Genomic DNA, 26,494 nt, shown 5'->3' with positions numbered 1-26,494 from the left:
GTCACACAGCCATTGAAACCACTGTCCACTGTAGTGGCCACAGATCACAATAACACAGGAACCCACAGGAAGAAATAGGGTCAGCACAATTCTACAGTCCTTGTAGTTACTGTATAGAGACCACATCTCTCAGGACACAAATATCCAAATCTCTGACCTGAAGACACACAGTCTTTAAAAGCACTGTCCACTGCAGTAACTATAGTTACCATAGGTGAAGAATCTCAGGAACAAAGTCATTACAGCCATTGTCCACTGTAGTTAACATAATACATAGAAAATCAGAAATATAGTAATTAAAACCATCCATTGCAGTACCTCCAGCTCCCAAAAAGCACAGGAACATTGTCATTATATCTGCTGACCATTGCAGTGACCACAGGTCACAGGAACACAATTATTATAGCCAATGTCCATTATAGTGACCACAGTACTAAGAAACAAGGGAACATATTTATTACAGTCCCTGTCCACTATAGTGACCATAACACCAAGAAACAAGGAACACAGGCAACAAGAGACACAGGACCTTATTCAGGGCACCAGTCACTGGACACTGCCTGACACAGACAACAAGAATCACAGGATCATATATACATAATTGATTATCTTGATACTGATTTATAATTATAATACCTTTCTACGACTGCAGAGATTTTTTTAGTTCAATATCTGAGCTCTGCTTGCCCCTGCAGCACCTGTAGCCCTGCTGTCTGTGTGTTTCCTCCAGTGAGACACAGAGCTGCTCCTGTCTCTCCTCTCTTCCGCACTGCTGGGGGTGTCTTCAGGTAGAGGAAATAGTGATGTGGCTCTGATATATATGGAGAAGACTGAAAGGGCCCTGTCTGATTGGCCGTCCTGCCTGTGTGAGAGGTTTCTGCTGTCAGTCTGAAAAGGCAGTGCTGTGTGTGATTGGCGGGGCAGGGGGCTGTGTTGTTACTGGGGGTCTGGTGTGCAGAGCAGCAGTTCAGTTGTCCTGTGGGCTCAGGGGTGAAGATTGGAGTCTCAACTGCACTCTGTCCTGATAACAATGGAGATCTGCCTGTCCATCTTCTCTCTCGCTGTCCTGGTGCTGCACAGCTCAGCCAGTAAGAGTTCTCTTTTCTCCTGTCTCAGCCTGTCCTTTGAAATTAAAGTTTAGATGGAAATGGAGAAAAAAGTGGGTAGAAAACAATTAGCTTTGCAGGTTATTGTAATTATAAAAAAATAATAAAAATTATTACAATTTATTATATCTTTTTTTCTGAGTTTGTGAGTGAGGAAATATAATTAGTTGCTTAGAATAGTTTTAGTTTGAGATCTTTGTATTTCATGAATCCACTACAGAATATTAGTAAAATATTATTTAAATTATTTAAAAAGTTATTAATATTATTAATTTTATTCAGGTTCTATAACTCAGGAAAAATAATTTCTTAGAACAATTTTAGTTTTTACAATCACCTATATTAATTATAATTCCATGTCCATTAATGTACAATTAATCATAGGGTTATAGTTTTCGATAGAAATGGAGCAAAGAGTACTCTGGTTGAGAGATTTTATTTTAAATGAAGCTTTGTGGGAATTTATCAAAAATTGTTAAAATTATTTTTGTCTGGGTTTGCAAGTTAAACAAATTCAATCTATGGTTATTTTATTAAATAAATCAGAATGAATTATATTTATACCATGGATGCTACATGTACTACACTCATCTCTCCAATATACTTGTTGGTTAATTAACATGTTATTAATACATAATTTTATACGTATTTAGAAACTATGCTGTATAAGACATGTCAGGCTGGGTCAAAAGTGTTTTTTTTTGTTACCATGTTAATCATCTACAGTAGATACTGGTCATTATCACTCTCTTCATAATTTGTGATATTATATAAAAATTAGTATATAAACTCTATTTAAAAAGTTGTTAACAAATCCTAATCTGTTACACTAATAATAATAAAATTATTCATATATTAGCATAAATTTGAGGATATGCTGGAACATGTGAGAAATTAGAAAAATGATTCCATAATTATATAATAGCATACAGGCTGATTCAGAAATATTTAGCCTGTTGATTGTTTCATTATCACACAGGGTGGTTCAGAAATGTTTACCCTGGATTGTTTATTGCTTTATTGTGCTCAACTAAAGACAACTAGTAAATGTGTCATTAAAGACTAAAGTTTTATGCTAGAGAAATAAAACTGGAAATTTAATGCAGCCATTATGTCTCTTGTGTGTTCAGACAGACCTGGATTCTGTCTTTAAGCTGTGTAAGATTCAGTTGCTGTGAAATCAAGAGTTTATAAGATCTCGTGTTCCATTATGATAGAAAGTTATTAGTGTGAATTATTCCTTATACCGAGATATAATACTGAAAAATATAAAATACTGAAAAAGTAAAATATTGGAATCCTAGGCAGCCACTCAACCCAGTTCCCAGAAACACAAGTCCCAGCTCTCTGAAGTCACGCACTAATTACAGCCACTGTCCACTGCAGGGACCACAACTCCCAATAACACAATGACACAGTCAATTCACTCACTGTCCACTGTAGTGACCATATGTCCCAGTAAAAATACAGGAACACAAATCAAAGCCCACTGAACAGCCACTGTCCACATCAGTGACACTGCACTAAGGAGAATTTTAAGACTTTTTTTGTTCTCATTTAAATTCCGCTTTATGGATATTTATTAAAATTATCATGTTAAATATGATTTGAAATAAATATAATTCAATCTGTGAATCAAGCATCTATTAAGATTTTTAATGGTCAAATCTAAAAAAATACATTTTTTATATATTTAATGTTTCAAGAGCAAAACAAATTCTTTATTTCTCTTAATTACGGCTTCATATCTCACAATTGCAACACAGAAATAACCCACATTTCATTGTCTATCCTTTTGGGTTCTAGGGCTTGTGCCCTCACTGCTCCTACGCTAGTTCCCTAGTGACCCCATGGACTCAAACCCAGGTCTCCGGCATTGCTCAACAAGGGTCTTGCCAGCTGAGCTAAAAAAGACCTATTTTAGCCCTGGTGGCCAACATTGCTGTTATGCACAGGGGAGGGCAGTGCCGTCACCACACAGCAACTGGCTTGTACAACCTGTATGTTGGCTGTTCCATTACACTATATTCATAAATCGTACAGGATCTATAGGCCTGAAGACTTGTCTTGTCAATTACTGTAGGTCTACAGTAATTTTTATGGAAGACTATTTCCGCCAGGGAGGCTTTCATTGGACTCGGATGGAGAAGTGGGCCTCTTTTGTCAGATGAGCAACCTGGCCTACATAAGTTCATTGTTGGTGCCAGAAATGATGTCAAAATTGTGAGATATCAAGTCGTGAATACGAGAAATGAACTCTGAAGCACAGTATTTTAAGTCGCAATAGTGAGATATGAAGTCGTAATTATGAGATTTTAAGTCACAATTTCGAGATTTAAAGTCATAATGTTGAGATCTAGAGTCGAAACTGCGAGATACCATAGCGCATTTTTTTTTTACTCCCTGGCGGAAACAGGCTTCCATATAAATCACACTTTCAAATACAACACTTTTACAGAGATTCATAAGTGTGTAAATACAGAGAGTCACTGTCCTGCTAGACTCGCCAGTGTCTCACTGTAATGGGAGCCAGTCCTGACTCCCGTGAAGCATGTAATTAAGAACCCTATGCAGATGGTATTATCCAGAAGATTCTACAGGGATACAGGGAAAACACAGTGACGGAAGGACGGGATGACCAACAGGGTGCAGTGACGACAGTGATCCAGGTGCATGGGGGAAGCGTAGGCAACCAAGTCCAAATGAGGGAAGTCCAAACTGGAAACTAGGGCGTAGTCCAGGGTCCAAGTGCCGGGAGATCCATCCAAGACTGACAATTAAAACCAGGAACGGAATCAGGAACAAGAAAGTTAAAAACAAGATAACGAGGCCAGGCACTCTGAGCCAGACTCAGCTGGTCAGGACACCGTTCTGAAGCCTATGCCCTCAAGCTGCGGACGTGGGGCTACTTGATGCTAGGCGGGCCTCTGGCTGTCCATCTTCCAATGCAGAACCCTGAGCTTCGGGGTGTTTAAATAATTAGGGGGAAACCAGGGACAGGTGTACATAATAATGAAACTAAACACAAAAGGGTCAGAGCATCCTCTAGAGGAGGGATGGCGATCGTGACACTCACACACAGTCACTGTGCTGTTAGACTCACACAGTCAAGTCAAACAGGAAAAACAAAATTAAAATACAATTACCAGGTGTGATTCTAATAGGTGTAAATATAAAATATCCTGTAGACATGGTTGTAAGTATGTACGTTATAAATGTAGATTGTATATGTGTATAAATGTATAAATGTATATTGTTTCTCTTTCTGCAGGCAGTGTTGATGTGAGGCTGGTGAATGGTGCCAGTCCCTGTGAGGGGAGAGTGGAGATTTATCATGAGGAACAGTGGGGGACAGTGTGTGATGATGAATGGGATCTTGATGATGCTGCAGTGGTGTGTAGACAGCTGGGCTGTGGATCTGCTGTTTCAGCACCACAAAGGGCTCACTTTGGACCAGGATCTGAACCAACCTGGCTGGATGATGTTTCCTGCACCGGGCAGGAGTCAGCACTCAGGGACTGTAGATCAGCAGGTTGGAGAATAGAAGACTGTGGCCATCATGAGGATGCTGGTGTAATCTGCTCTGGTAAGATAGTGTACATTAATTTAATTCCAAATATGTGTTAATTATGATACCAAATGTATTCATCTGTTTCCCTATTTTCTATCATCCTAAACTAGAACACACTAGGATATTGTCTACAAGAAGTATTATTTTTGTATTTTGTTAGGGCAGTAGTTTCAGGTTCTGATTTTTCCAAAAAAGCTGTCAGTCACCCGACCAGTTCTAAAAGGACAACTGTTTGGTGACAATTTCAAACCAAGAAGCTGGTGTTTCCAAGGGAGAAATCTTTGTGGGAGAGACCTTTATGGAAATTAGATTCCCACCTTCATGAACACAGATACAACCAGGAACAAATCTGTATATACACCATTTTACCTCACTGATGACCCACTGATGTGGCATCAATTATACTATCTCCCAGTGGAATTGCTATCTTATTTTCTATCGACATCTCTGAAGTTCATGCACATGCCTCATTAGTTTGAGGAAACTTTCTCATTCATGTGTTAATACAATAGGACACAGGAAGTTTGTCTCTCTCTGTCTCTCTGAACCTGTAGCTCATCTTGTCTGTCCAGGACCTTCAGTGTCGGACGTTTTAAACAGCCAGTTGAGTCTGTATCTAATTCACTGTGTCTTTACTGTTTTAATACCAATGAGGTAAGAGTCTGTTGTGGTTCCAGTGTGCTGTGGAATGAAAGGTGACAGTGGATCTGATTAGTTTCAGGTGTGTTCTAATGGTATTTTGGTGGTAGGTGCCAGTGGATCTGATCAGTTTTAGTTGGTTTTTAATGCTATTGAGCTCTAGATGAGCTCTCAAAACAGCATTGCCTATCAATAGAGATGAATTAGACCAGTTCTCTTAGTTTGTTCAGCTAATTAAATGATTTCAGGTTTACAATTCAAAACTGGACCTCTTACGTCTTAGTTCCTCAGTATGAGGAATTAAAGTTTGAAAGACTAGTTCTTTCTAAAGAGCCTTTAAAGACCTCTTTAAGGCACTGATGGTCATGTATTTATGCACTGTAGCCAGGAGCTGAGACTAAAACCTGTCACGTTCACCTTCAAAGGGTGCTCAAACTTCCTCATGTTAGCCTTTTTTAATTACCTGCATTATTTCCGGGTGTGCCTTGTTTTAGTTTCCCTATTTACGTTTACTCCTTCCTGCCTTTGGCACTCAGTTTTGGTACTGTGAGTACCAATAAATCCTGTGTGTCTTCCCTGAACACTGTCTATGGTCCTTTTTCCGGAATCGCTGCCTTGCATAGTGTCTAAACACCACCTTCCATGGGAGACCAACCTGGCTTCCGTGACAAAACCCAGGTGTGTGTAAATAAAGCTGAACTCCATGACAGTGAGTGTTTTTCTGTGATCTGATATCATGAGGAGAAGCACTACCTTGGTCTTATCCAGAGTGTCTGTCAGTGCTCAGATCAGACAGTCCTGCTCCACCAGTGCCAGGCTGTGACAGTCCTGGTCTTGTCCAGAGTGTCTGCCAGTGCCCAGGTCAGACAGTCCTGCTCCAGCAGTGCCAGGCTGTGTCAGTCCTGATGTTCCATAACCATAGCTCCAGTTTGGAGGGGCTTCTAAAACAGCTTAATGGATTCCAGTTGCAAATTGTGAATCATTTTCCCTTTTTTATATGTTTTCTCCTGCTTGATATTCAAAACCAGTATTCAGCAGCCCCCAGATTCCTCCTCACCCATCTCAGATATCCAGGTCAGCTCTCAGGGTTTCCTGCAGCTCTGGCCCTTGTGTTTTACATCGCATACCTGATTTTGCCCGGCTTCAAGTTTCTCCTAGCTTCAGTATAGGATTTGTGGCTCCCAACTCCTCTACAATGTGGATTGTCAAAGGGTCTCTCCGCTAGTGATCTCTGTTATCGTTCTAATATTCCAGCTCATCAAGGGGTCATACTGGTTGGAGGAAGTGATCTCTGCTCTGGGAGAGTGGAAGTACAGCACGGAGAGACCTGGGGCTCAGTGTGTGACTCTGACTTCAACTGGCAGGATGCAGAAGTTGTCTGTCGAGAACTGGAGTGTGGGGTTCCCTCACAGTTGTTGAAAGGGGCTCATTTTGGAAGGGCAGAGGGACAGGTCTGGACAGAGGAGCTCCATTGCCAGGGCAATGAATCTCAGATTTTCTCCTGTCCAAAGTCATCCACAAAATCACAGAACTGCACCCACGAGAACGACGTGGGACTGAAGTGTTTTGGTAAGAGCAGGATAATTGATTTAATTTATTTTTGTAACGTTGTTCCTGAATGAAATGATCAGAAGTTTAGGAGAGAGAAAACCCTCAACTCTCTCCAGTCACCTGCTCAAAGCAGCCTGTCATTCCCAGCAGTCTTTGGTCTATAGCCCCTCCCCTCACTCAATGTCAATACAGCAGGGGCAGCAGCCCTGTGCCCTTGGATACAGGGACTATCAGTGTCTCATCCATTTTTGTTTTCTTCAAGCATGAAAGAAAACAAAGCAAATATAACTTGGTCATGTTCTGTTCTGCTCCTAACATCATACAGCAGTAAAGAGCTGCCCAAGTCCCATTGATTACTGTCTGAGTCAGTATTGTGGGTTTAATCAGTGAAGAGCTGTAGAGCCCCATTGATCAGAGGTACTAGGTTGAGGGGTTATTGCTGGAAATTGCATGAAGCTCAATTTGCTGTGACGCTACTCTCTCCCCTATACTGTGTGCAGGATACACAGGGTTCAGACTGGCGAACAGCTCGGACTCCTGCTCTGGCCGAGTGGAGCTGCAGCACGACAGTAAATGGGGGACAGTGTGTGACCTGTACTGGGACCTGAGAGATGCCAGTGTTCTCTGCCAGCAGCTGGGCTGTGGGAAGGCTGTAGCAGCGCCAGGACAGGCCTGGTTTGGACAGGGCAGTGGACCAGTAAGGGCTGATGTGTTTGAGTGCCGGGGCAATGAGAGCCGTCTCTCACACTGCGCTGTCTCTTCATGGGGGAGAGCAGGGTGCTCTCATGGACAGGACGCAGGAGTCATCTGCTCTGGTGAGAACCAACACACTTGATAATTAGAGATGTAAACTACAAAAAAAATGGGCATGCAGCCATTGCATGCAGAATGTAAACACAATTTTGACACATTGCGGATGCTCCACTTCCATCAATCTGTTGGATCCTAATGAAAAATTGTCCTTCAAATTCAAATTCCATCCATCCAATTTAGGGTCATGGGGGAGCTGGAGCCTATCCTAGCAAGCAAGAGGAGAAAGGTGAAATACTCCCTGGGTGGGATACCATTGCAGTGAACACACAGACACAAACACACTTTTATTCTTGGACCAGTTATCCCAAAATCTAATTAGCCTGTCAGAATAATTCTGGACTGTGGAAACAGAAAAACAACATGTAGATCATTACTGCTATGAGGCAGTAATGTTAACTACTGCACCACAATGCCACCAAATAAAGGAAACTTGATTTTCAAACATTTTGTTGAAAAACAATTAATGATTATTAAAAACAATGCTTCTTGAGGTTGAACACATGGATGTATCAAGGTTAATTTTACCAGAAAGATGTAGGTGAAATCTGTCAGGTATGAACAAATTTTCCATCCTTTCACCTGGACAAAATAAATTCTCCATCTCTGTGGGCCTGGTTTATGGTCCTGATGTCTGACAATAAAACTTGATGATCATTCATTTTTTTATAGGTTCCTCCCTGTCAGCTCTAGACGGTGGAGTCCGGCTGTCAGGAGGAGAGAGTCATTGTGATGGTCAGTTGGAAGTTCACTACAACAGGACCTGGGGGAGACTTCTCCAGCACTCCTGGGGCTACAGAGAGGCATCTGTGGTCTGCAGACAGCTGGGCTGTGGCTCAGTGGTGCAAATTTACAACTCCTCTGTGTATGAGACAGGGGACAGTGCTGTGTGTCTGACAGGTATTCAGTGCTCTGTAGTACAAGTCTATAACTCCTCTCTGTATGGGACAGTGACAGTGCTGTGTGTCTGACAGGTATTCAGTGCTCTGTAGTACAAGTCTATAACTCCTCTCTGTATGGGACAGTGGAAGTGCTGTGTGTCTGACAGGTGTTCAGTGCTGTGTAGTTCAAGTCTATAACTCCTTTCTGTATGGGACAGTGAGAGTGTTCTGTGTCTGACAGGTATTCAGTGCTCTGGTAACGAGTCTCACTTGGTGAACTGCAGCTCTCCACAGACAGTCAACTGTAGTGCTGGACAGGAAGTGTCACTGCTCTGCTCAGGTAGGATTCATTTGGTCTGTATGAAGGTTTTTCATTAGTTTAATAAAATATTTTTACTGTGTTATCTGTTGCATTGCACTGGTAGAAGTGGCCCGGAGCCAGGAGGTCTGAGTAAAGCAGGCTGAGCAAGCAGACAAAAGTGAAACTACAGCCAGGCAGAATAAAAATAATCACCTCCTCTACCTAAACACCCAGATCCTTCTGTAAAATCGTTCTTTGAGAGATCAACTCAGTCTGACTGCTTTGGCATTCTTTCCACTCTTCAGTGAGAATCACAGTTCTCACTCCTACATCAACTGACATCTTGCCCTCTTTAAAAGCAACAAAGGGAAAAAAAAAAGCCTTAAAGAGCTCTTCTAAAGACCCTCCCTCTTTCCAAAACCCAGTGAACAACCTATTCTACAAAATTAACCCATCACACCTCTTAGCAGAATTTTCCCACAACATACCAAAAACCTGAAGATGACTGAATCTGTGCATTGAGATAAAGAAGAGCAGCTAATTTTATTTTGAAATCATTAAAGATCAACAATTATCAATTAACTTATTGTGTAATTTGGAAGGCAAATGGTTACACCCACAATTGCAATTAACTATTTGTAAGGGTTGTGGAATCGTTTCCTATCAATTTGGCTAGAGCTTTCATTTCTAATTACTATTTAGAATGTCTCAGAACAAAATCAGAACACAATGCATAAGCACAAAACATTAAACGTAACTGATACATAACAAATGTGCTGTGTCAACCTACTGATGAGGTGACTCATCAGTACTATCAGTACTGATATAGACTAGTGGTCAGTCTTATCATGCAGTTCTTAAATGTGGGACTCTGATGCACAGATACAACAGACTGGAACAGATTCAGCTTTCTCACACCACAGCAGCTGACCACTGTAGTGACCACACCTCCAAAAAAAGCGAGAATACAAGTCCCAGCCCTCTGTAGGCACATTGTCTCACACTCACTCACTGTACTGCTCGATTCTCCAATGTCTCACATACAGTCACTGTGTTGCTAGACTCTCTAGTATCTCACACACAGTCAGGATGTGAACACAGGTTTGTGGAGTGAAAGGTAAGATGGTCTCTTGTTCACCCGCAATCCAGTCATACAGGTAAAAGAAAATAAAAATAAAGGTTGTGATTTTAATGTAATGTGTAGCGTTTCTCTCTCTCCAGGCAGAGCTGATGTGAGGCTGGTGAATGGAGCCAGTCCCTGTGAGGGGACAGTGGAGATTCACTATAAAGGAGAGTGGGGGACAGTGTACAGTAATAACTGGGATATCAGTGATGCTACAGTGGTGTGCAGACACCTAGGCTGTGGATCTGCTCTTTCAGCACTAGGAGGTGCTCACTTTGGACAAGGGTCTGGATCAGTCCTGTGGCACTCAGTCTCCTGCAGCGGTTCAGAATCTGGGCTGAGGGAATGTGGAAAACAAGAAGCAAAACAGTTAAATCTCCCTCACAATGTGGATGCTGGAGTGAGGTGTTCAGGTAGGAGACATCACATTTTTTCAGCCTCCAGCACTGAGAACAATAAAACTCCTCCACTGATCTAGAGTCCATCATCATGTCTTTCTACCTGTGTGGGGACCAGAGGTACAAATACAGAAGACAGGAGACTCTCTCAGACAGGAGACTCTGTCTGAGACTCAGACTGTCTGAGAGCTACAGCAGGACAAACGCCTCCTGTCTGCTGTCTCTCAGGGAGGAAGAAGACACTCTTTCACTAAAAGCAAGATCAAAGCACAAGAATTCATATCATAAGACAGTAAAATGAACGATTGATTGAACTGAACAAATCAAAATCCCGGACCCTGGATCTGTATGTCAAGTGTTTCAGAGTAGTGACTTGGGTTACAAGTCCAGTCTGTCCACCAAACAATGTAAATTATCAACCCTTTTCATTTCTCAAGTAGTCTTGTTCTCCACTTTACTACTCCCTCTCTCTATAGCTATTTTTAACAATGATAACAATGAACCAGATAATTAACATTTTTTTTTTAAATGCATTATATACTATTATTTATATAGTGCACATAACTATAAGAAATGCATAGATTACATAAATATGATGTAATCAATGTAATTGATGTAATTAATAAATATATTGTAGACATATTGCATATTCAGAAACTGCACTCTTCAGTTTGAGAAAACTCTTCTCTTATCTGTGTGTCTCTGCAGCACGAAAACAGGAAGCCTCTGTCTGTCTGAAACAATAGCTCATCCTGTCTGTACAGGACAGTTAGTGTGTCTGCATCTATTTCACTGTGTCTTTCAATTTTTAACACTGGTGAGTAGAGAGTCTGCTGGGGTTCCAGTGTGCTGTGGGGTGAAATGTCTGCTCTCCTGGTGTCAGGTCAGTCTCAGCTTTCAGTAGATCTGGTCAGTTTCAGTTGTGTTTTAATGGTATTGTGGTGTCAATTGTCAGTGGATATGGTCAGTATCAGTTGTGTTTTAATGGTATTGTGGGCTCAGTGTTGTGGAGCTCAGTGCTGCAGTGCACTGTGTGTTCAGCTGCAGTACCCGCTGGCCTAGGAGATTATTCTCACTCAGAGAGTAGTGAATGTCATTCTGGTTCACATGAATGTAATTGAAAGATGAACTCTCAGTACAACACTGGATATAAAAAAATAACTAAAACAGTTTTGTTGGGCTTATTAGAGTAATCCAGTGATTCATATTTGCGTCTAACCTCACTGCCATATTGCAATATGGGCTACAGATGCAGCCATTCAAAATGCGCGGGCGATACCGCATTATTTTCCGGTACGCTGTACGCAGTCTACCGCGAGTTACCGGTAAATACCGCTAGCAAAATAATAGTATCCGGAATTTCCGCAAGGTGGAGCTAATAAAGCTCAACCTCTCATGTTTGAGCTGTCGCCATCAAAGTCTTTAACGAAGATATTACTAATAGTATTAATAATGAATGACCTTGGACAAGCTGTAAGTGTAAACTCAAAGTATTGCCCTGGTCCACATTCCTTTTTTCATTGACCGTCTTTGTAAAAGTAACACCACAGCATTTCGCAATCACGCATTTTTTTCCAATCATGCAAAGTACAGTAATTTTTGAGAATCGATTTACCATGCCTTTCACATGCTCATAAAAGAGATTGATTTAGGAACATAAACATATTACCGTATGCAAACTGTACTGTATACAGTATGTATATGTATATTTAATGTCTTAACTGTGCCCGTTTAAGTATTGAATATTCATATGGAATTTTACCACTGAAGGGAAATCTTAGTAGCTGAGCATAAAAAGAATAGGAGCATACTGCAACGCGTGTGAAGGCCATAAACGATATTAATTTTGGAAAATAAACATAAAGTATATGGCTGGTCTCGGTACTTTAAAGAAAACATACACGAAACATGGTTTCATTATGACCAGAATCGGTCTTGAGATATTTTTAACTTGATTTACAGTATTTGAGAGGTATGTCTTAACACCGATACTACGTAAATACTGCTCACGTATATGTTTCTAGGTTTATATTATGCATTTCATACGGTCAAATTACTTTTGAGCAACTAATAAGACACGCGAAACGGTATGCCCAGGGCATTTTAGTTTCGTTTTGTGCTGGGACTCTGCTTTAACAATGTCGCCGTGGATTGATTAGAGATATCAAGTACATACAAGTCATTTTTTAAATGTTGTAGTTCGTCTTGTAAAAATGTTACGAGTACATCATCTATCAACAATTACACAGGTTCTGTTTCCATATTGCGGATTTTGGTTACGTAATATTATTTTCTAAATTTCACGTTGTGAATATATGATTTGGGCAAACAGAGCCGCTAAGAAGTACATTATGGGTTGTTGTTTTTTTTTGCAGTTTTATCTAGAACAAGCGATGCTTAAACCTTTGTCTGATTCTTGTGAAACTATCCACACGACAGTTACAGTACCTAGGAGTTGACTTCAGTGATGTCACTGATGGGATGTTTCTAAAAATCCATCCTCTGTAAAACGTCTTCTCTAGTTGTCCTGCATATGTATTCGCTAATGAAGCTGTGTGTTCTGAGCCTGAATCTCTACATTTCTGTATGAACCAGCTTAGAGGGCTAAAGACAGCTTGTGTTTAAATTGAGTGTAAGGTAATTTATGCTTCTAAAGTCATGGTCAGCATTTATTATTGTACTGTGCTGTAAACTTGTTCTGTGCCTAGTCACATTATTTTATAACATTTTTATAGTGTTATCAAATCTGGTGGTGCTGTGTGTTAGTTTCCTGACTCCCATGTCACATGGTCTGTGATTGAATCCCATGGAACTATGACTTTATTTTTTAACAAACATTTCTTTGAAAAAATGAAACTTTTCCCTTGGTCAGAGATTAAATAAAACCTCACTCGCACCAAACAAATTTATATTTCTAAATATCACAACATGATCGAATTTAAGTCTTTTTAATAACAATGAATAGTCACCTATGCGTTACAAAATAAACATTTATATTGATTTAAATCACGTTTTGATTTCGGGTGTTTAAAGGCGATATACTGTATAAAAGCGCTGATTCTTATGGAGTGTGTTCCGCCGGGGATTCAAAAATTTTATTTTTTTTAATCGCGTATCTAAGGAAAATTGCAGTATAACTTTGTTCATGCACAAACAGTGGCATGTTACATTATAATTTGGGTGTCTCCCCTTGCCAGAAAGCTCTAAATTGCATTTTGAGTGCGGTTTTTGACTTTTTCTAAATTGCAACCCATAAATAAAGCTGATAAAGCTTAGACTAACTGTATTCTAAACTGTATTACAACAGCACATTGGACAATGCAACGTAAATTACAAAAATGCACTTGGATTCTGTCCAAGCCCTCCTACGAAAATTATTTAAACTGCGACACTTATCATTCATCTCTAAATAAACTTTATTTTATATAGCGTTTTAAGCGAATAGGTAATTAGATTGCTCATAAACCTAATCGCTTTTTCTACATAAATACAGCGTGATTGCTCTCTGAAAATGCTTTTCCTTTATATTTAGGCTCAGATTTCAACTATAGATCGTATTATTATAAACTTTCTTGGAAAAATGTATTTTATGTAAACCATGTTTGCTATTAATTCATTTAGGGCTAAAATACGTTCATTGTCTTCCAATCGAGTCGAGTTGACATTGGAAGCTTGCCACTCCCGGACTGTTACATCAACGCATTAGCATGTTAAAGCGATTTCATTGAGGAGCCTAGCTACCAGTTAACACTGTACTTCCTACTTTAAAAATACCTGTGAAACTGGTTTAATTCGTCACAGCCAGCACTCCGGCAGAGAGGGGGTTGTACTCGTAAAGTAGAAGCAGGCGAGATTTCTAGCGAAAGACACCTCCACCCAAAATCCCAGTAAGTACAGTACTAGTTAAGAAAGGCGAGGCTCCTCAATGAAATCGCTTTAACATGCTAATGCGTTGGTGTAACAGTCCGGGCGTGGCAAGCTTCTAATTTCAACCCGACCATGGCGAAAGGAACCCTTCTTTCATTTGAAGACAATGAACATACTTTAGCCCTGAATGAATTAATAGCAAACATGGTTTACATAAAAGCCCTTTTAGCCTTTGTCACTAATGAAACCACTAAATAAAGACATAAATATAAAAATCTTAAGATTTTTAAAATACATGACTTTGCTAAAATTTATTTGATAATAAAAACGATTACAAATGCCAGGGGAGAGAGAGAACAGGGGAGGGGTGTTGGTTTTGCATAAGGGGCGGGGCTATGGTCTGTTTGGGAATGTGGAGTTACATGTTCTGGCTGTTTGTGAATTATCGTTGTTGAGTATGGAGTCTTGAGGTATTGATTTTGTGTAATGCTTTATGTTGAAAATTGAGGTGGATTTTGTTTATGATAAAGAGGATAAACTGGGATGGGAGGAGGGTTTGGTTTTGCATAAGGGGCGGGATTATGATAATTGGAGGAATTTGCGAGAGTATAATGGTTTGATATATTTGATTTTGTATTGTGGTCGTTATCTATGTTTTTGGTTGGTATTATGTTTATATGGTTGTTTTTGTTGGTTGGTTGTTATTATGGTTATTAATAATACGATCTATAGTTGAAATCTGAGCCTAAATAAAAAGAAAAAGCAACTGATTAGGTTTATGAGCAATCTAATTACTTATTCGTTTAAAACGCTATATAAAATAAAGTTTATTATTAATTTGCTGGACAGAGCGGTGAACATTATTATGCATAAGACAAAGATAACGATCCTGATCAGTTTAGAGATCTGTGTACGCTGTAAGGTTTTTACTTCTTAAACTTTTAAAATACACGTTTAGAATAGAAATAAATCCTCTTCCTGGTACAGTCGCATGAAGAGAGAGGCGAAACAGCCCTACACAGCCATGTCGCAGTACACGAATATAATCATATCGTTATTAAATTCTTTAGATACGCGATTCCATATTATATTAGCAGAAAAGCTTAAAACTACCACTTTTTCACACGCTATTTCACATGTTAGTTAAATTTAATTTATTTATATATTATATATTTATATCTCTGACCAAGGGAAACGTTTCATTTTTTCAAAGAAATGTTTGTTAAAAGATGAGTCATAGTTTTAGTGGGATTCAATCACAGATCATGTGACATGGGAGTCAGGAACCTAACACACAGTGCCACCGGCAAGGTCACATGCAAACTGCTGAAAAAGCACTACAGAAACATTATCGACAGACAATGTACAGCGTGTACTATTCTTGTGTTGCGGTACATGAATATAATTATATCGTTATTAATTTCGTTAGATACGCGATTCCATATTATATTCCCTTTTAATCAAATTCTAAAAGTATGCTTGTTGACTACGGTATCTCTTTAGTTAAAGACTTCGATGCTTAAAATGTTTAGGGAGAAATGGAATACTGGTGTGTATTTTTTCTTTAAAGTACTAAGACCAGCCATATACTGTATGTTTATGTTCCAAAATTAATATCGTTTATGGCCTTCACACGCGTTACAGTATGCTCCTATTCTTTTTATGCTCAGCTACTAAGATTCAAACAACCTGGAATAACAAGTGGTCTCAAAGTCACCGAGCTCACAGAGCTTCAACAACAGATGACAATTCCTTTAGTCCTTCTTTAGTCTTCCTGAAGTTGTCAGATTATGAGTGAATAAAAGCATTTTTATTAAAAACATGTTTGCGTTTGTTTGGGAAGCCACCTTTAAAGGCAATATATAAAAGCGCTGATTCTTATGGAATGTGTTTCTTTCTTCTTTTTTTCAGCATGGAATAAACCTATAACTTGATTCTTATAGATGCCCGGTTCCACCGGAGATTAAAAAAATATATATATTTTTTTAATTGTGTATCTAAGGAAATAGCAGTATAACCTTGTTCATGCACAAACAGTGGCATGTTACATTATTAATTTGGGTGTCTCCTCTTGCCAGAAAGCTCTTAATTCCATTTTGAGTGCGGTTTTTGACTTTTTTTTAAATTGCAAACCATAAATAAAGCTGATACTGTTTAGACTTTTAATTATTTTAAACTGTATTACAGCAGCACAATGCACAATGCAACGTAAATTGCAAAAATGCACTTGGAATCTGTCCAAGCCCTACTTTTTCAGGCATTTTCTTTTACTGTAATGGACATAAAAACTCCCTTGCTTTTAACAGAGCGTTTCATAAACTACGAAATTATTTAAACTATTATTTAAACTGCGACACTTATCATTCAACCAGAGCTCGAAATATCACAAGGATCCTCAAGAGCACAGCAAAGACTGTGTTAAAAGTATACTAGTGACAAACTTGTTATAGAGAAACATGATCAGATTTTCCCTGGTTCAGAAAAAAAGATCTAAAGTGTTTACACCTAACTTTCTTAATTAGATTTATTTAAAACAGTGAACTACTGTAAGTGTAACATAACATTCAGAAATACAATCGAGAATAGTTTTGTGGTGTTTGTATAGATGAAACGTTCCTAAAACGTATAACGTAACAAAATCTGTTGTATGTCATCGGAAAATACAAGAAGTTTCTGCTTTGTGTAGGGATGGTATCAAGAAGTAATCTAAGTGGTGAGAAAGCTGTGCTCAATGATAATTAAGGGACTTAAAAGTAAAAGGAGATGCTTCATATTGCTTGACTAATTTTAAAAACTAAGTTATAAATGCAGACGCTCTCTCGGTGCCGCGCCAGGTCTAAATATCTAAATATACATTTGCCCCGGGCAAAGACCGATGAGCGCCCGGCCTGGGTGCACGGGGAAGAGCAGGACAGGAGTGAAAGTGGTCAGGGCGGGGTTTAGGAAGGCCGCCGACCAGTGCTGCAGTGTGAAGCAGGCGTACAGTCTGGGGAGGTATCCGTTTTCCTTGTAAATAGTTCCCTGCTTCTGCACCCCTGGGTCTTACTCTCTCTCTCTTTTCTCTCTCTCTCGGGCACGCGGGCGGTGTGTTGGTTCGCGCTGTTGGAGGACGGGGGCGCGGGAGAGCCGGGCTAGCAGGTGGTGACGGAGAAGAAAAATAAAGGCTTTAACTTGCTTTAACTCCGCAAGTCTGAGTTCTTGTGTCCGTCCTATCCAAACCCGAAAGTATTACAATATGTATCTGTATAGCAGGTGGTGTACAGCTTTTTAGTATAGATTACACTTTTCTAAAACGTATTTAAAAAATAAAAACAATTACAATCTAATCCTTCCACGTTTGATCCCAAAATCCCAAGAAAAATAAATCTAAACGGGGAGAAAGCTATGCTGAAAGTTTATTAAGATACTTAGAAGACAAAGATACTGTATCAATTTATGTTGCATTTGTCTGATTACAATTAAAAAAAACATATAACTAAACACGCGTTTGCGATTTAAATCAAGACGCGATTTAAATCAATATAAATGTTATAATAAAATAGTGTAAACACCAGGCCGCAGCTGGGTGATGGTCAAACCGGTGTCGACGAGGGCCTGGCAGGGAAGGAATAAGCCAACTCTTCCCACAGCAGGCAGCGTGAAGTGCTCCTTGCTTAGAATAGCAATATTATGGACAATCAATTGACAATAAACATAGAAAGCACACATTAAATTTGGGAAATTTGGTTTCAAAAGTCCTCATATCAACGATGCCTATACTGTGTTCCTCTACAGTATGCTAATCTATTGTAGTGCATTCGCCCCCCTCTTAGGCTGCGCAAACAATCTTTTAGATTTTTATAGAGAAATAGAGGCTGTACAGTATGCGTTACAATATAAACATTTACTGTCAACCTTTAAATCAACAATTGATTTAAAGACGATCTGTCAAAGCGCAATGAAACCTATTACTCAATTCTTATGGATTCCCAGTCCCGCCAGGGATTCAAAAATAACATGGAATCGCGTATCTAAAGAAATAACAGTATACAGTAACTATGTTCATGCACAAACAATAGCATGTTACATTATTAATTTGGGGGTCTTGCCAGAAAGCGCTAAATTGCATTTTGCCTCAACACTCCATACTCAACAACGATAATTCACAAACAGCCAGAACATGTAACTCCACATTCCCAAATAGACTTCATTTCCATAGCCCCGCCCCTTATGCAAAACCTACATCCCTCCCCTGTTCTCTCTCTCCGCTGGCGTTTGTAATCGTTTTTATTTTTAAATAAATTTTAGCAAAGTCATGTATTTAAAAAATCTTAAGATTTCTTTATTTATGTCTTTATTTAGTGGTTTCATTAGTGACAAAGGCTAAACTTTCTTGGAAAAATGTATTTTATGTAAACCATGTTTGCTATTAATTCATTTAGGGCTAGAATATGTTCATTGTCTTCCAATGAAAGAAGGGTTCCTTTCGCCGTAGTCAGGTTGACATTAGAAGCTTGCCAAGCCCGGACTGTTACACCAACGCATTAGCATGTTAAAGCGATTTCATTGAGGAGCCTAGCTTTCTTAACCAGTAAGTACTGTACTTCCTTGGTTTTGGAGGGGGGGGGGGAGGTGTCTTTCGCTGGAAATCTCGCCCCCTTCTACTTTGAAAATACCTGTGAAACCGGTTTAATTCGTCACAGCCAGCACTCCCGCTGGCCGCCCACATGTTATGCTCTTCGTTAATGTCTAAGCCGGAACACCTCATTATATCTCATTTTGTATTTCTTAAAAAAAAATTGGTTGCCCATCCTAACACTATTGTTGTTATTGTTTTTATCCTGTAAAGCGCTTTGAGGAGCCAGCTTTAAAGGCACCATATACAATAAAGTTCATTATTATTACTATTGTTAATTTGCTGGACAGAGAGGTGAACATTATTACGCATAAGACAAAGATAGCGATTTACATTGCATTGTGCATTGTGCTGCTGTAATACAGTTTTAAATAATTACAAGTCTAAACAGTATCAGCTTTATTTATGGGTTTTAAATAAAGGCGATTTAAATCAATATAAATGTTTATATTGTAATGCCTAGGTGACTATTCATTGTTATTAAAATGACTTAAATTCGATCATGTTGTGATATTTAGAAATATACATTTGTTTGGTGTGAGTGAAGTTTTATTTAATCTCTGAGCCAGGGAAACAGCTCCAGTGGGATTTGAACACACAGCATGGGAACCTAACCCAGAGCGCCACCAGCAACATCACATGGGGAGGGCTGAAAAAGCACTACAGAAACATTATCAACAGACAATGTACAGCGTGTACTATTCTTGTGTTGCGGTACACGAATATAATTATATCGTTATTAATTTCTTTAGATACGCGATTCCATATTATATTCCCTTTTAATCAAATTCTAAAAGTATGCTTGTTGACTCCGGTATCACGTTAGTTAAAGACTTCGATGCTTAAAATGTTTGGGGAGAAATGGAATACTGCTGTGTATGTTTTCTTTAAAGTACCGAGACCAGCCATATACTGTATGTTTAAGTTCCAAAATTAATATTGTTTATGGCCTTCACACGCGTTACAGTATGCTCCTATTCTTTTTATGCTCAGCTACTAAGATTTCCCTTCAGTGGTAAAATTCCATATAAATATTCAATACTTAAATGGGCACAGTAAAGACATTAAATATACATATACATACTGTATACCTTACAGTTTGCATACATTAATATGTTTATGTTCCTAAATCAATCTCTTTTATGAGCATGTGAAAGGCATGGTGAATCGATTCTCAAAAATTACTGTACTTTGCATGATTGGAAACAAATGTGTGATTGCGAAATGCTGTGGTGTTACTTTTACAAAGACGGTCAATGAAAAAAAGAATGTGGACCAGGGCGATACTTTGAGTTTACAGCTTGTCCAAGGTCATTCATTAGTAATACTATTAGTAATATCTTCGTTAAAGACTTTGATGGCGACAGCTCAAACATGAGAGGTTGAGCTTTATTAGCCCCACCTTGCGGAAATTCCGGATACTATTATTTTACTTGCGGTATTATAGGAGAATTTACAGTAACTCGCGCTAGAATGCGTAAAGCGCACCGCAAAATAATGCGGTATCGCCCGCTTGTTTTGAATGGCTGCATCTGTATGTAACTGGTGCTGGAAACTGTGAACACCAATAAACCCTGTCTATGGTCCTTTTTCTTGAATCACCGCCCCACATAGGGTCTAATCACCACCCTCTATGGGAGACCAACCCAGCTTCCATGACAAAACCCAGGTGTGTATAAATAGAGCTGAACTCCATAACAGTGAGTGTTTTGATGTGATCTGATATTATGTGGAGAACAACTCTTGTTACGAAAGTGGTCTTTCAGGACCCTATGCAGACAACACGATCCGGAGTAGAGTGGGAAAAACACAGGGAAAAAGCATCCGGGTGTCAGGAATGAAAACAGGGGGCGTGTCCATGGTGCGCTGGTGTTCAGGGGAGGTGTGGCCTAGGCAAACAATCCAGAAATAAGTCCAAGGGGGAATCCAAGCGGAGGCAAAAGTCCAAAACCGGGCTTCAATCTGAGACAAACTGAATAAAAACAGGAATCGGGTCAAACTGGCTGGGGAACGGAAACAGGAACTAAAACCTTAACAGGACCAGGTACTTCCAGGTCCTGGACTCGCCTGGTATGGAAACCAATGCAGACCCCGGAATAGAGTTAGCGCCTAGCTTTTAAAGAGAACTTAATAGGGGGCAGGAACAGGGAGCAGGTGCAGAGGGTGAGTAGGAAACAAGGAAGGGCTGGAGAGTCCTTAAGACGAGGGGTTAACGAACGTGACACTCTGGTCTGGTCTGCTCCAGAAATGCCAGGCTGTGACAGTCCTGGTCTTGTCCATAGTGTCTGTCAGTGCCCAGGTCAGAGGTCCTGCTTGATTCTCTTGTTCCATGGGTGGTTCTCTTTTTATCAGTTCATGAATATCTATGGACATCCTGGGCAGCAATAATTATATGATAGTTGAAATGCTTTATTTGCTGGAGCTAGAGCTGAGTCTCTGACACTTACTCAAGAGCTGGAAATAGACCCCACACTGCAATTTTAGGATTAAATAGCAAATAAGAAACACTGAATCCTTTTGTACATAGAACAGCAAAATATCACTGTAAACCAAATATTTTTAATATTATAGTAATAATTGTTTCTGTTGAAAGGAACTTGAGAGATCTGAGAAACCCTCAACACCCTGGCAGCATCATATCCAAGAAAAAGGAACAAACTAATTTCATGATTGTTTTGTATTTTTTGTGGGTATGTTTTTATTGGAGAGGCTGTTGTAGTGTGCTCTCTGAAGGCACCAGTTCTGTAGGGTTTGGGCATTTACTGGGACAATTATTAATTGTAGCAGTAAATCACAAAATTGATTCTTTTGATGGCTTTAGAATCCAACCATGCGATATAACTCAAACAACGCACGCACACAGGTACTAATACACGAGGATACATTTATTAATACATAGAATATGCATGTAAATCTAACAGATCTTATCGAGAGGGTTATCAGAATACAAAAGGTATATATTCAGTCAGTTACGAAGAGTTACACATCAAGAGGACATATGTTCAGTATATCATTCATATAGACTGTTTCGTAAATGAACTTGGTTATAACTTCTACATTAGATACTCAAAACAAGTACATAACTCTTAGGAATTAAATTGATATCAGCTGGTTGGGATAACAATTGAATTCTCGAGCTGTAATGCATTGAAGTTGAATACTCATCCAATCTCTGGGGATTCAGATCTCCTGCGGGCACAAAGAAACAGTTGCCGGCTGTTGCTGTCCAATCCGCGCTCTCTGGCTAGGTGCCAGGCTGTGCTGTGCGGTTTGCGACGGTGTGCTGCTGATGCTCACTGACCGGCTAGTTAGTGTTGGCTTTAACTAGCAAAGTTTGTGCACAGCAGAAAAGATGACTGTGGGTCCCAGCAAGTCAGGAAGAGGACCGGTTCGTTCCTGATGAAGAGCTAGTTCTGAATAGTTATTCAGCTGTCCACAGTTCTGATCTGTTCACAAGGCCTGCTGCTGGTGCTAACCTCGGGTGGATCCTCTGGTTACTCTCTGGCAACCTCCCCTCTAGACTCTTAGAACAAAGGAAAGTTCTGGCACTCGGACACACTGGCCATTCCTTGGTTGTCCGGGCTGAATCTCAGGATGGTCAGGAGGCGCGCTGCGAGAATGTCCTGCCCTTGGGAGCCTTCTGCTCCTGGGCCGTCCTGCCCTGGAATTCTCCTTTGAATTCCCTTTAGAAAAGTCCACAGAATTGTCCACTACAGGCTCTCTGTGTTGGAACTTCACCTCGTTGATTGGCTGAAAGTTCCATGGGCATCAGAGTCCTACGTGGGTTACTCGGCCCTACCAGTCCCTGATTGGTTGATCAAGGTGAGATATGAGTCACTTACTCCTGCCACTTAGGAATGCAGTCCAGATGTCCATCTGGCACTCCCTAGACAGATAGGCGCCAATAGATGACCATTGATCATGATAGCCAGGCTTAGCTAAGTGCATCCCCCTTTGGGAGCTGTCCCTTATCAAAGGAAACCTTAAATCAGCCTGCATGAATAGTTTCTCTGTGGCTGCACCACAGAGATGAACAGAGATGGAGCCTCATTTGGGAAAGCTCAGAACACTTAATTCTTTCTTATTAATAAGCCTCGCCGCTACGCTGTTATAATGAAAATCACTATAAGGCCTCAAAATTATTTAAACTTTACAGTTTCATTTATTGCAGGTCAATTGGATTCACTTGTATAGATTTAAATCCAACAAACCACCTCCAAACCTAACAGTTTTATGAGCTACCACAGCACAAGAGCTACAGAATGCAGGTTGTTTACAACTTGTACACATAATCTGATGACCTTCATTGTTGCTAAAGCTACATTTTCATCATAGATCTCGGCATGAGACTTCAGTTTCTCTGACTGCTGTTGAGACTTCATGAGGTGCTCCTGCTGTCTGTCTAGATCTCAGCCCTCCTTCTTTCTCTCTTAAGATCTCAGTTTGTACTCTAACTCTCTGATTGTCATTCTGCACCCCCTCCTGGATGAAAGGGTGCTGTGGCTACACCTACCTGCCTATATTAATTTATCTAAAAAATGAAACTGAGTTTATTTAACAGTTTATGTGTCTGGTAATTTAGAAAAACTACAGAAACTCTTAGATGGACTAACAAAGATGGTTTCAAGCTGTTTTCAGTTTAGGATTAAAATATTTAATACAGAAAATCTACACATAGTTATCTCTTTACATTTACTTCAGTGTATCTTTGATATGGCAGGCCCGTGACCAGAAACTGGGAAAAAACTGTAGTTACCTCCTGGAAACCTGAAATAGAGAACAAACACAGTAGGGTTATTGACTCAATGTCTGAGCCCCGAGGAAAGGTTCCTCATTGCTTAAATAATAATAATAATAATTGCTTACACTTATATAGCACAGGTAATGTGGTCTTTCCTACACCACCAATGTGCAGCCTCACCTGGATGATGTGACGGCAGCCATAGTGCACCAGAACACTCACCACACATCAGCTATCAGTGGGGAGGAGAGCAGAGTGATGAAGCCAGTTACGAGAGGGGGGTTATTAGGAGGCCATGACTGGTAAGGGACAATGGGAAATCTGACCAGGACACCAGGGTTACACCCCTACTCTTTTCAGGAAATGCCCTGGGATTTTTAATGTCCACAGAGAGTCAGTACCTCAGTTTTATGTCTCATCCAAAGGATGGCATCTGTTTACAGTATCTAGAAGGCTCCAGGACACAGGCCAGGCTTTTATACTGTTTTACAGTATAGTGTCCCCACTAACACCTTTTCCAGCAGCAAGCTTAGTTTTTCCCAAGAGGTCTCTCATCCAGGTGCTGACCAGGCTCACACCTACTTAGCTTCAGTGGGTTACCAGTTGTGAGTTGTGAGTTGCAGAGTGATATGGCTGCTGGCAAGGTCCCCTAACGAGGCTGATAAGCTGATTGTTGAGGAATTTGATGGACTTATTGCAGGAGCATTGGGGCTCGTCAGGGCATCACAATCATGTTATGCAAACTATTAATTTGCTTTAATACTGCTACAATATGTCAGATGCTTTGTGTATACCTGTGTCACATGTCTGGTCAAGTCTATTGTACTGGACATAGATGGATGTGTCCCTGACTGTAAAACTAGACTGAGATTACAACTACCACGCCAGAGCAGTATGAGACACTTTAAGCACACAGAGGATTCACTCTGGTGTTTTTGATGAAATACATGCTAGAAAGGGAACTAATAAGAACCTTAGTTAATGTCTTGTGTCAACTTCTCTTCAGGTACAGGAGTGCGGTTAGCAGGGGGCAGGAGTCTGTGCTCTGGCAGAGTCGAGGTTCTGCGATGGCCGTCCTGGGGTACAATCTGTGAGGCCGACTTTGACATGAAGGACGCGGAGGTCGTCTGTCGCCAACTAGACTGTGGATTTCCAGCAGAGCTGCTGAGAGGGGCTCATTTCGGAGAGGGGCAGGGGCTGATCAGGACAGAGGAGATCCAGTGTCAGGAAAATGAAACCAGAATCCACGACTGTCCCACCTCAACCAGGGAGTATCAGAGCTGCTCTCACAGAAACGACATCAGCCTGGCCTGTACAGGTGAGAGACATGCTGTCTGTACTGATCCCCAGCTGTGTAAATCAACTCTCACTCTGAGCAGTGTGGGCTAATTACTTCTCTTCCTCATAACTTTGCCTACTAACGTTGAGAGTATTGTCTGTTCTACTGTGTCATCATCTGGTTTAATTAAATACCTAAAGACAGAATCGCACTAGTCGCACCTGATTTCTTTTTTAGTTTGCATGTCCTTGCTTTTCAGAATATGTTTTGCCACTTTTTAGACATTTTAATTAGCATATGTTTTTGCCTTTTGCATTTCAGGGCACTGTATATTGGGCCCCAAGCTAATATCTTTGGATCTGTCAGCGAGCTGCAGCAGGCAGTGGTCTTGTGGTCATGTTATTTCCATATTGCTTGATTCATTTTTGTTTGTCACAGTGTGACAGATAATTACTCTTGTGTATTAAAGTAAAATATTATTCAATAATAATGTGTAAGTATGACATGTTATTGGACAATAAATACACTGTAAAATCAACCATTATAATACTTAAATAATTGAGCACTGCGTTCATACAGTACAGCTCCTGACTCTCCTGTCTTTTCTATAAAGTCTAGAGAGGTATTAATGCTCTATGGCTCCTGTCCTGTCTGCAGAATACAGTGGCTACAGGCTGGTGGGCGGCCCTGACTCCTGTTCTGGCCGGGTGGAGCTGCAGTACCGCGGTGAATACAGGACAGTGTGTGACCAGTACTGGGACCTGAGAGATGCCACTGTTCTCTGTCAGCAGCTGGGCTGTGGGGAGGCTGTAGCAGCTCCAGGACAGGCCTGGTTTGGACAGGGCAGTGGATCAAGAGGGGTTGATGTGTTTGACTGCCGGGGCAACGAGACCCATCTCTCTCAGTGTGCTGTCTCTTCATGGGGCAGAGCAGCTTGCCCTCACGGGCAGGACACTGGAATCATTTGTTCTAGTAAGAATTAACATATATTTTTATTTTCAGAATTAATAAAGCTTCAAATAAAAGATCAGTAGGAGGTCAAATCGAAATCTCTCCCAATTACTCACAAAGCAGCCAAATCTATTTACCTCCAACTCAGCTACACCAGTCCAGCAGTTCAAAGTGCCACTGAAAGCAATCCTCTTACTGGAATCACCAAGCCTCCCTTCATTTTCAAACTGTCCTGACTTCCAGCACAACCATGGTCACCTCTCACTCAGACCTTTATTCCCATAATCCTCTCTCATTTACACAGAGGTCCAGCACAACTTCTCAAGACCTCAAGACCACCCATCATTCCATCATTTCCTCCATCCTTTTCTGCCCTCTCTTTTCCTTCCATTACCCACCTCTTCATGCTGTTCTACAGGAGCCTGCCCTGCAGCTAATTCCAGCTCCACCCTCCTTGTGTTATCAACACACAAGTCAGTCCACATTCACATTCCTCATTCACAGCCCTCTCCTCCACAGATGTCCACACTGCAGTTTGTGCACCATCTAGTGTTCAAGTCACCTGCTGAGGTGCTGAGAATCCCTCCATCCCCTCACACGTGGGCTCAACTGACCTGCCCAGCACTGGCACATCCTCTTCATGAGGAAGCTGCTGCATGGA

The 26,494-nt window shown here is 40.5% G+C and overlaps 1 protein-coding gene and 1 long non-coding RNA gene across 2 annotated transcripts in view; both read left to right on the top strand.

The window, feature by feature from the left end:
* Positions 1-983: 983 nt before the first annotated feature.
* On the top strand, positions 984-6,879 carry LOC148668516 (uncharacterized). Its single transcript, XR_015937044.1, has 3 exons — positions 984-1,088; positions 4,378-4,692; positions 6,571-6,879. It is a non-coding gene; the product is annotated as an uncharacterized LOC148668516 (long non-coding RNA).
* A 4,263-nt stretch (positions 6,880-11,142) lies between these two features.
* Positions 11,143-26,494, top strand: part of LOC148668515 (antigen WC1.1-like) — a 31,922-nt gene continuing 16,570 nt past the window's right edge. Inside the window, exons 1-3 of the mRNA XM_088632412.1 lie at positions 11,143-11,263; positions 24,610-24,921; positions 25,540-25,854. Of these exons, the coding sequence (XP_088488538.1) occupies positions 11,242-11,263; positions 24,610-24,921; positions 25,540-25,854 (649 nt within the window). The 5' untranslated portion in view covers positions 11,143-11,241. The remainder of the gene's footprint in view (positions 11,264-24,609; positions 24,922-25,539; positions 25,855-26,494) is intronic.

The sequence above is a fragment of the Lepisosteus platostomus genome, chromosome 5 (assembly GCF_059453375.1).
Source record: "Lepisosteus platostomus isolate fLepPlt1 chromosome 5, fLepPlt1.hap1, whole genome shotgun sequence".
Classification (NCBI taxonomy): domain Eukaryota; kingdom Metazoa; phylum Chordata; class Actinopteri; order Semionotiformes; family Lepisosteidae; genus Lepisosteus; species Lepisosteus platostomus.
This window is presented reverse-complemented; position numbering and strand designations above follow the sequence as displayed.